The sequence below is a fragment of the Rhamphochromis sp. 'chilingali' genome, assembly GCF_963969265.1.
Source record: "Rhamphochromis sp. 'chilingali' genome assembly, chromosome: 21".
Taxonomy (NCBI): Eukaryota; Metazoa; Chordata; class Actinopteri; order Cichliformes; family Cichlidae; genus Rhamphochromis; species Rhamphochromis sp. 'chilingali'.
In genome coordinates this window covers 25,764,671-25,776,194 of record NC_137949.1, presented here as the reverse complement: position 1 = coordinate 25,776,194, position 11,524 = coordinate 25,764,671, and the positions used below count along the sequence as shown (strand labels likewise).

The window sequence follows — 11,524 nt, the reverse complement described above, 5'->3', positions numbered from 1 at the left end:
TCACACTGGCTGCAGTTGCCAGAAAGGGTGTACAAACTAAAGCCGGAGTCTGATCTCACTCCCATACCTGTCATTCTAAAGCCACAACACTATGCTGCTGATGAGGAACCTGATCTGTCGTAAATCTTCCCTGTTTGACCATGTGACACGACAAATTTCTGATTCTGCCCTCTGTCCACCCTCGCATCTCTTTCCCCCCCACCCCCTTGCCACCAGCATTGCCCTTCTAACTGCAGGCCTTGCTGGCACCCTGAAGCAGGAATGTCAGGCAGTAAGGTGACAATCCCACATGCTCAGATGAGAGGTCCTGTGTGCATCTTTCTTGTGTCTGTATGTTTTCTTTTGGCCTTACTGTATATCTGTGTGTGCTTTTCAACGAGTTTGTAATTTTGTATTTTTGTGTGCCTCATTCCGATGACCAATGCAGTTATGTGGCGGCAAAATTGTCTCAGCAATAGGATGTTAGCAATGTAGCACTTGTCAGGCTCTCTGAGGATGCTGTTAATTCACATTCTACCCATTTAATAAGGTTAGCCTCCAATACAGTGGGAATTGAGTATATTTAGCTAGGGAGCACATTGCTTGTTGTATGATTGACTCCCCAGCAATAGTGAAATTCAGTGGCGGCTCCTGAAAAAAATCTCAGGGGGGGCAATTTTTATGATATCGACTAAAATGACCCATTTAATGAGTACATCAAACAACACAATTTTAATTTAAATTTAAAATGAACAACCATATTCTGGCCATTTGTATAGATTTGTAAAAATGAACAACCATATTCTGGCCATTTGTATAGATTTGTAAAAATGAACATGAACAGATTTTTTTTTTTTTTTTTTGAATGAATGCGCTGGAACCAACTCCGACAAAAAGTCCTGTTGTATGCTTTTGACTTCTCCTTCGTTGCCTGGGTTAGTTGAATTTCGGGCTTGTCAGGTCCCAACTCTTTAACTTGCAGTTTTTCTGCCATTGTCCTTCTGGCAAAAGGGTAGGTTAGAAGCGATCTAACCGAATTTGGGGGAGGCTGTGCCTCAACCGTTAACAATACCGCTGCCATCGTCTCTCTCTGACCTTATAGCTCACTTAGGCTACTGACTGAGGTAAAATTCTAGAACAGCAAATCTTCGCGCGTTTTCTGCAGGGGCGCAATTTTAAGCGCCCCCAAACCATTTAATTCAGCGACGCTGATAGGTCAAATATTTATTATTTTCCCCTGGCAACCATTTAATGATAGGCTATTTCGCTGCATATCAAGGGCGCTTTGACGAGCGCCCCAGAAGAAGAAAAATACCGTTTGTTGGTTGAACTTTAATGAGTCAGCTGGTGAAAATGTTAAAATACGCCTGGCTGTATATGGGCACACACATAGTAAAACTATCATTGATGAATTTTTTAAAAATATATATTTTTACTCCTCCACATTTGGGGGGGCGGAGCCCGAGCGCCCCCTATGGGCCAGCCGCCACTGGTGAAATTTTATTTTCTGTCAGTGTATTACAGATCTGTTTAATAAATATATTCTAAAAAAGCCTTTTAAATCTGTCTGTGTACTTCTAAATAACCAGCGATTTTGCATATTTAAGAGCATTGATTCTAAAAATAAACCAAAACATTATTGCTGATTTCTTTGCAAATCAAACCTTGGTTTTAAATTTGTGAAAGCGTTTTTCCCAGCCCTCAACAGTACTGGTGTTATTGCATGGTTGCTTGCTCAAGAAGGTAATTCTTGTAAATTAGTGCTGGAAGGAGCAACAGCTCCCTGATTGTGTTATTACCTGAAAATGGATATCATTTTGGGGCGTGGCAGTTGTGTAATATGATGATGATTATCTATTGTACCTTCTAAATTATTTCTTAAATATTTCAAGAAATACAGAAAAATTTGCTGTAAACATTGAATTGTAATGTACAACTTAAGACCAAAAAATTGTTGACAGACTGAGATGCATTTAGGCGACAGAATTGATTTTTTTTTTAACTTGTAGGCTCCTGAAACCATAGACTTCCTCAAATAAAATACATTCTATATTCACTGTAAACACTGCTGTGGAAAATGGCGATTAATGCCAAATGCATGTGATTTCTACTGAAACGGTAAATTTGTGCATGTTTCTTAACTTTTGTTAACTAACTTGTAGATTCAAACTCTGGAAACTTGGGCCTTGGTGGTCCGCGGAGACAAAGCGGAGGTTGTTTGACGAAGAAAATAGCTGCACACATGCACATTCTATCACAGAGGATTTATCACCAACATTTGTGTAGAAGGTTGAATGAGCCAGACCTGTCCATATGTGGCCCTTTGTATGTATGCATGTGTGAGTGTGTGTGTGTGCCTGGGTGTCTGTGTTTCTGATGACACTTGGTGATGATTTTGAACAGCTGAGATGAGTTTGTGAACTGGACAACGGGGCAGCTGTACATCTCTGTCTTGGACATATACACACACACGTACGCGCACACACAGGCACACATACTCACTGAAGCATATAAACAACAGTGGAATCCTGAGGGGCCGACCCCCTCGGGACCAAGCCACTCTGAGACCTTAATAAAGGACTTGTTGTTTCAGGAGGTAGGTTATATGGTTTCAGGTTCATATTGCAAGCCCCACTTTACAGACCATCACCATATGCTTACTGATCACATTTTCCTCAGTGGCATTTACATCTTAATAAACTTTATATTCCTTTTGACAGTTTAACTTCAGTGATCTTTAAAAAGACAGTGGTACACGGAGCATTCACAATTAATTCTTTAATGTTCTCAGGTATTTCTAGCACAGAGTATAAACTATTAATGGTGGTGTTGCAATTTGAATAGTGGTCTAAATAAAACCTGGTTGCCATTACTACCTCAGCCGGCCCGCAAATCTCAGCCAATGAAAGACTTTGCCTGGTCAGACCTCTTTTAAGAGAGGCGGGGCTTAAATGTGCTGAGGGGTCACAAGGAATGATGTAACCTGTGTTTATTTTCAGCCTATACACGTAAATGTAGACACCACCAAACACATTTCCCCTCAGAAACACACACAAGATAAATTAAAGATGTGTGCACACTGTTCTTCCCATGCATAGAGTTTGGCATACACTATTAAATATCACTGACAAAAACAAATGAAGCAGCTGACTAAATTTTGGACTTTGGGACCAATGCCATGTTCTTGCAGGCTGACTGTCTCTCTCGCTGTCTTCCTAGTTTGGTCACTTGATGACAAATGTGGCCACATGTATGTGTGCACACACACACTCAGCAGCACTCTCTTATACACGCAATCGCAAATGTGCACAGGGGTTGGCTATGGCTGGGGAAGACAGGGTGATTAAATAGAGATAAGGTGTGTGTATCACTAGGGAAGACAAGTGGAGGGGTGGGGGGAGCAGAGACAGAAAGAGTTACAGAGACAGAGAAATTTAGTCATGGCCATTAATACTAATAGTGGCCTCCCTTCCCTTCCGTCAGCTGCAGCTGTTGATCACGCTGGTGTAACAGTGAGCTTTCTAGCATTGCATCACTCTCTTTCTCCTTGACTCCTGTGGCGTCCTGCATTACATTACCCTGCATGCACATGGATCTGGTAGCCCTTATTCCACAACTTACTGCAAGGGCAATGCACTGGAAGCAGGGCTAATGCCCAAATAAGGTTATTAAAATACTTACGTGGCTTAGAAAGTGAGATTCTGTTGCTGTCTTGGGATTATATACAATGCTGTGCCGCGCATTATAGAGAATTATATCACACAGCTTTGAAATAATAATGATTAAAAGCTGATAGAAAAAGAGAAAACTTACATATTTAAGCATATCCACTGCTATTTGAGAGCATACTTGATTAACTAGCATGCCAATAACCTGCTACCAGTTATTCACAGTATGTATGATGTATGCATAGCAAGATGTTGGTCATGTTCTGCATCTAGAGAACGCAGCAAAGGAACGATGTAACTTCCAGAGGAGCTCGTCCACTAGCATACATCAGAGACATTCCACCTCATCTGACACTCGTCCATGGAATTCTGCGAACTTTCCACACTATTCTCCCAGGCATTCTGAAGTGCCTGTCAAAAAGACTGGCATGCCTAAACATCAGGCACCCGTAAACACTTAAAACAAGCAAAAGAGGCTGCACTATTGGAAAAAGTGTTCTTCACATTGAATGGTTGTTGTTTTGAAATCCGTGTTTCTGTGGTGCTTGTGATTGTCACTGTTTGTGTTAGTGTGTGTGAAAATATCTTTTTATTTGCACTTCTGATAGGTGATAATTTGTCATAGATTTGTGCAGAGTCCCTTTCTCCTTTATGCTGGTATGACCAGTGTATGCAACCTATAGTTGACACCTATGTGTCATTCTCGGAACCCACTAAATACTTCAAATGACTTGAGGGTTTACTTGGCAACCGATAGCTGTTTTAAGACCATGGATACACTTTCGACCTGGACTGAACACAAAGTTTTTAAGTATCCAAAGTACATGGAGACGAATAAAAAGTCGCTGAACCACGTGTATCATGTGCTCATTGTTGTGTGGCCAGTTATAAAGCTCAGTGACTTCATCCAAATCTATTTGTGTAACTAGATGACATTCTATTTAACCCTTTTTTTTCTACACCAGGATTACGATGGTCTGGAGTCATAATGATTTACTGTGTGCTTACAGCTTTTCTAGAATACACTCTTGCCCACTCTTTCAATTTTATATTCACAAATATTGACATAATTTACGCCTATATGTTTTAAATGAGCTTTTACACGATTACACCCATCAGGCAGTTAATTTCAGTAGTGTGTCAAATTTGCTCGAAAGCGATCTGTTATAGATGTTATGCCAGTGGGAGTCTTAATGTCGGTGATGTGGGGTGTTGAGAGCTGGTAAAGGTGGGAGGGGTTGACACAAAGATGTACAGGACAGGACACCCTCATGCTTGCTCCATAAACCTCACCACATTTTGGTACCGCAGCTGTGTGGCGCACGCAATGAAAGCGGAGAGGTGCGCTCCTCCTGGAGTGACTATGCCGAGCCTGGAACGGGCTTTTGTGCACTGATCGGCGACTAAGAAGCTCATTTCTCTCCGACATAAACGGAATGTTGACGCTCTCTCTCTCACTAAGGTCGGTTTCAACAGAGCATTGAAGACATCGCTCATTTACCATGAGCTGTTTGGATGTTATGTACCCAGCCTATGGACATTACGCATCGTACGCACCGACTGCTCCCGCTTTTATCAGTAACTTCCAGGTAAGAAATGAGCACATGTGGAAACGTTCTTGTGATAACTCTCATCTCAAGTATTGGAGCCTGTTGTGCTAGTTAACAGATATGCTAATTTATGCAGCTTGTGCGTAAAAGCAAACAACCCGTTTCAAAAAGTTATTTATTTGTTTAAGTTTGTGATTTAAGAATTAGTTTGATTTATTGAGATTTTTTCTTTATATCTGTACATGTCACACCAAGCACAGAAGTCACTCTGCACCCACTAATTAGCGCACAGCAGCTCGCACGCACACACAGATTACACATACCAGTGCTGCCTCATACAAAGAAGAGCATCGTGTCAAAATGTCTCATAGTCAGCTCCAGAACTGTCTTCTGCAACACCTGTTTCAACTCTCTCCCTGTTCTTCCTCTCCCTGCCCTCTAACACCGCGCCAGGCTGCCACAGGTCTAAATTGCACTTCATCTCATTGCCGGGATTTTATGGACACTCCCAACGGCCCCGAGGGGATGTCTGGGGGCCCAGGCACTGGAGGATCAACTTCCTCCTCTGCTTCATCCAGCTCTTCTTCCTCCTATACTCCTGCGGCTTCAAGACCAGAAGAAGGCCCCAAAGAGAAGCAGGAAGCTCCCGAGGCAGAATACCTGACTTCTCGCTGTGTCCTCTTCACCTACTACCAGGGAGACATCAGCAGCGTTGTGGATGAGCACTTCTCCAGAGCCCTCAGCTCCTATATGGATGGTGAGGGCAAACGTCGAGCACCAGAACATCAGGGAACAGGTAAATTTCATTGCGCATGCAGAAAGATTATTTGACTCAAATAAAGGTCCTTGTACCAGCAATACAAAGTCATAGTGAATGTTTGGTGTTCTTAAAGAAACTGAAAACAAAAAACAAAAGATTTCAAGATGTATTTATAAAAATCAAATTTGTGCAGTATATGCACAAAAATAAAGCAACACCAATCAATTTGATCAAATCTTTAATAGACTAATTTATTCTAGGCGTGTTTACATGACGATTGTTGGGTTTCTCCTAACTAAATCCTTCTCCTCCCATGTATTTAGGGAAGCACAGGTGGCATATTTGTCACAGTTGAGATATATTGCATGAGATTTTGAGGCCACACATGCTGAACTGACAGGGAGCGCAGCAGAGTGTCACACAGGTAATTTGGTCAGTTGAAGGGCTCATTTGTTCAAAAAGTTGTCCCTGGAAAGGTCGGGGCATCGGGTCAGGAAGGTTAGGCGCAGTTGGAAGTCAAATGGGTCTACTTTGACTCTTCCAGGCTAAAAGGTTTAAAAAAGACACAAGAGAGTCAGCGTGCATTGTTGGTTTTGTCTGTGAAAATCCCAAAATCAGACCTAGCTATAGTCAGATTTCTAATATCTGCCTCCCGGGTCTAAATATGACTCTGTGATTGCAGTATGTTTTGGCAACTTTATCTCCACGAAACGCTATGGATTTATGAGTTTATTGTGGCTTATGTTAATACCAAGTACAGATAATCCATAACTATCATCCAGAGAATCCTATAAAAGCTCAAATTAGTGTTAAATAAAGATGTTCCTTTCCTCTTTTTACAATTTTAAATCTGATTGCACCAGGATGTAAAGTAAACAAAAATGTCGAAATGAATATTTTAAAGATGCCAGTGTTCTTTTTTGCTGCCAGCTTGACGATATCCCTTGGATATCCATGTAGGGCCTAAAGCGTCTACTCACTCTGTTGCTCTGTCGGTTTTAGTCTCTTTCCTTGTTGAGTCGGACGTCTTCATTTCAGCACCAGTGCACGCTCCCTGCCTCACAACAGATGCTATGTTTATACATGACCGTAAGCGCACAGCCTCGCTGCGGTATCCCCTTCAAACGTCTCCATGGCTGCCATTCTGTCTCTTGCTCCAGCTCTTGCCCCACAATGGTTGCTCAGTCAGTTGCCCACCTGCCAGTCAGATTTATATAAGTTGCGGTCATTGTGATATGGGCAGTGGGAAACGCTGCCTCTTGGGGGGATGCATAGGGCATTTTTTTTCATATAACTATCCCATGGGAAAATTATACTGCTAAAAACATATAATGGCTTGCTGACATTCTGTCAAGGGCGAGGAGGGTGGGGGAGCAGAGAAAACAACAGGTGGGGGTGCAGGAGACAGAAGAGAGGGTTGGCGGGTGCTAGAACGGGGCTAGAATTGCTTTTTGAGTGTGTGTGTGTGTCTGTGTCGGCTTGAGTGTGTTGTGAGACTTTCAAAAGTAGTGAGCTGACAGGAGAGTGAGAGATGTCACCACAGCAAGTGATTTAAGACCCTGTGAGTCTTGGGCTCGTTCCAGGTCAGAGCGCCTGCCTTATATAGAATTCCAGGGTATAGGGACATCGCGCTTTCTACGTTTCTCTTTAGCGCTCACTCCCCTCTGTCTGCTCGAAGGTGGTTGTGTTTATTTCTGTGTCTTGTTGGGGCTAGGACGGTGTGACAGTATGATCCAATGGGGAAGATATCTGGGCCAGAGGGTGTAGCAGTCATGTGAGTGACATCTATGTTTTAGTATGTGTTGCTCCTCCTGCACAGCTCCAGCCTTTCCATTTGCTTCTATAAATCAATTCAATTCACTACGCAGTTGTGCAACAGTTCATGACTTGGCCGAAGTTTGACTGTTGTGCCTCCTCCTACCTCTTCTCTCCCACCTCTTCCCTTATTAGATACCCCGTCGCCTAGCAGTAGACGAAGCTTCCCCCCATCCTTCTGGGACAGTAACTACTCCTCGCCTCAGAGTCGCTCCCACTGTGAGACCGGTGCACCTTCCTATTCCATGGACCCGTACGCATCAGGGCTACACCCCAGCCTGCAGCACCCACACGCTCATCCTCATCCACACGCTCATCCACACTCCCACCCTCACCCACCAGAAAGCTGGGGATATCCTCAGGCCCAAGCCTACGGCCCCCCACGGCCTCTCCATGAACTTTATTCACCTTCGGCTTTGGAGCCCCACTATGGGCCCCTACTCATGCCTACCGTGAGGCCACCACATCTTCCCACCTTGCCAAGCCACTATGAAGTGAGCAAGCTGGAGCCCGCTACCTCATGGCCCAGTTTGCTCCCCCCAGGAGATGTCAGCCAGACCCTGGCCCTCAACATGGATGCAGGTAACCACTCAACCATGTGAGGCTTTTGGATGGTACAGTGCAGTTTTAGTGCAAGATTGAACTTTCATCCCTTTAAATTTAGCAACACAACACACCAAGCAATCCTGACTTTAAAATATCAAAGATTCATGAATAATATACAGTCAAATAACCATTTACACAAACACCCACACTCTGTTGCACACTGCTATACCAGCTTTCAGCCCCTGTAATGCTCTATATATGAAAACAAATGATCAGATGCAAACATATATACGCTCAGGAAGTTAAATAACTCAGTCACCATTATAGACACTCCCACGCATGCAGACACACTCACAAATGCACACAACACATCATAATCATCACAGGAGCCCCGCCACCCCACAAAAACAGGATGTTTGGCACAAGTAGACTCCATGACAACCTGTGTTCTGTGTTCACCATTGTCCTCCTCATTGTATCCTTTTCTTTTTTTCCCCTCAGGTCTCCAGCAGCACAAGAAAGGCAAGGAGCTCTACTGGTTCTAACGAGCCCTTCAGTCACAGTGACCAGCCATTACCAGATCCAATTAGTCCCTGGACCTACTTTGCTATTGTCGCAGCAGGTCCCTTTATCCCCCGCCCCCCTCCACCATACACACTTTGCATCCCCATCTACCCACCCCCTTCACTCTGTTTCTAGCCTCCCCTGCCAGTATACAGCCTTGCTCCAGGTCGACATGTGTGCACCATGGAGATAAAGCAAAGCGAAAGAGGGAGCGAGAGAGGGAGAGTGTCCGAACTGTCTGTAATCTGTGCTGTTGCTCTCTTTTTCTCAGCTCTTTTGGTCTCCCTCTGCTGTCACTGCACAGACCTTGGCAAGGTGGGAGCCACAGTGACCTGTTTGGACTGAGAAAGACAGGATCACAACAGACTTCTTTTTTTTTTTTTTGCAGAGGACAGAGAGATGGAAGGATGAATGGAGGGACAGAGGGATGAATAGCAGAGAGTAGGGATTTCCTCCAATGTCCCTGGTTATCTCTGTCTCATGCTCTGTGTTGGTACAGTGGTTTTCATTATCCACTTATCTGCATTTCACAAATGCAACATTCAGTGATAAACAAGAGCAGCAATTATGGCAGTTTAAGCTCTGTGACTGTTATCATGAGGCCTTTTGTGTTTGTTATTATATAATACTGCTCTCTGAAATAAAGTGTTTATATTTATTGGTGTTTATGTGCATTTCTAAAATATTAGGTTGGCCAGTGTTCTGAATTTTTTTGTGTCAAGCTGATTGTGCTTTATATATATATATATATATATTTTAAAAGCGGTGATAAAGCTGACCATACCAGATCTATCATCTATCTTATGTGGAGAATATCTCTCGCATCTACCACGATTTGTTTGCTCAGAACTATCAGGTAAAACTGAACTTTCAATTTGATGCTGTTCCATTTTAGTCCTTTTGTTCTCTGTCATTCGTGGAAATTTTGAATTTTGGCTTTCTTAATATTTGTGGGATTATTTTTTCGGTGTGCTCATTTTTTCGTGTCCAAGAATGTGATGTCAATAAATATTTTTATGGTTCATTGTCACATCTCATAAATGTTTACCTTGAACGATGTTAGCAACATGAATATAAGAGAGTAATATTTCTAGATAATAAATACTAATATTAGCCTGAAGAAATTTGGCTCCATGGGAAGACTCCAGGTGTCAGGTAACATATCTGTGATGAGGGCTTTTCGGTCTGTTTCTAATTGTCAAGTCAAACCGAGTAGGAGGTGGAGAGCCCTGAGGAAAAAAAGTAAACGTGACAGACTGGAGGGCGGAACTAATCTTGTGTCTGGGTTTCTGTCGGGAAGGAAAAAGAAGGCGAACTGGGGAGCAACAGGAAGTTGCCACTTTCGGGAAAAGCCCAGCATAATTCTTTCAATAAGTTGTTGCCAACATGAATATTGTGTGGAACTGAAGTATCTACAAAGCCAGGGAGGCAGCCGGTAAGGGAATGGTTGCTGACTATGGTAAAAGACTTTGAAGCGAGTTGCTAAAGAATCGCGGCTGCCGCTAGCTTACGTAGCATTAGCACTGTGCCGTGAGTTGGTCGCCTGTTTACGAGCGGCACCATTGTTTATTGTTGGTCTGTATATGGAAGACTGTTAATGCTTGCATATGGTTAAGAGAAGCTGGTTATAAATACTATTGTTATTGCTCAAGTTCTAATGCAGATTGATTATTTAATTTAGCACTTTAATAGAAAGCAGTATTTCTCAAGGTGTATGTACAATTGCTAGTGAATTACATAATTTGAGCATTTAAAAATACTCAAGTAAATATTGTACTACAAAGCTTGCGCACTGCATTGATGTGTTTAAAAAAGAAAATGTGTTTGGGATTGTTTACAATATTTGCAGATGTGTGATAACAAACATAATTTGTATTTTGGTTTTTTGGTTTGTATTTAAAGGTTTTTCACCTATGGCTGACTGTGGCCGAAAAGAAGATTAAAGAAAAGGAAAACAAAAGATCTGCCTGGTCATTGAGTGAAACCCAGTTAAACACCTGTGGTAGATGCATCAATCCCTTTCAAGCGGGGAAGCTGCACAAACTTAGAGAGCTTGACAGTGAAAAACCGGGAAATCAAATCTGGGAAAAATGACCTGGAGTCCTGGGATAAGGGAATAATTAGTGCAAAGAGGAAATTCGGAGAATCCCTCAAGTTGCATGTGCCATTCCCATTAGTAAATAAACCCCAGTTCAAGCCTGAGCACACAAAAATGGCAGACCAAGCTGCTGGAAAGTCAGTTGAACAACTCAAAGGAGTGAGGGCAACAGCCAAGAGATCATTCTCTCGTCTGGTTAATAGCATTACGAGGACGCATGAGGATATGACTGAAGAAGAACTCAAAGACAGTTTCAATAGACTGACGATGGAAGCAGAGAAAGTCATGGAGGCCAATGATGATCTAGAGGCCGGTTTCATTACAGAGCTAGAGGCAAAGCCTGACACAAGTGAAGCAGCTGTGCTGACAGAACAGCAGAGAGCCGACTTAGCAAAGACTGCAAGTGAATGTGAGTTAAAACTGAAGGAAATAAAAACCCTAGTCAGAGAGGCTCTCTGGGCCAACTTTGGAAGTGCAGAATTGTCCACAGCACTACAGGCAGCAGAGGCTGAGTGTGAACATGTTGCTGCCATTACGCCTGACG

At 42.9% G+C, this 11,524-nt stretch overlaps 1 protein-coding gene across 1 annotated transcript; it reads left to right on the top strand.

Annotated features, from left to right (window-relative positions):
- Nucleotides 1-4,904: 4,904 nt before the first annotated feature.
- Nucleotides 4,905-10,842, top strand: vgll2b (vestigial-like family member 2b). The gene is made up of 4 exons (XM_080870099.1): nucleotides 4,905-5,236; nucleotides 5,651-5,993; nucleotides 7,908-8,354; nucleotides 8,820-10,842. The coding sequence occupies exons 1-4, from the start codon at nucleotides 5,150-5,152 to the stop codon at nucleotides 8,861-8,863; spliced, it is 921 nt and encodes a 306-aa protein (XP_080726225.1). The 5' UTR covers nucleotides 4,905-5,149; the 3' UTR covers nucleotides 8,864-10,842.
- Nucleotides 10,843-11,524: the final 682 nt, after the last annotated feature.

Bases quoted from the DNA above. Each gene is read 5' to 3' on its own strand.
- vgll2b (XM_080870099.1), top strand. From the start codon at position 5,150: ATGAGCTGTTTGGATGTTATGTACCCAGCCTATGGACATTACGCATCG. The intron at 5,237-5,650 runs GTAAGAAATGAG...ACACCGCGCCAG, and splicing joins CTTTTATCAGTAACTTCCAG to GCTGCCACAGGTCTAAATTG. The intron at 8,355-8,819 runs GTAACCACTCAA...TTTTCCCCTCAG, and splicing joins GGCCCTCAACATGGATGCAG to GTCTCCAGCAGCACAAGAAA.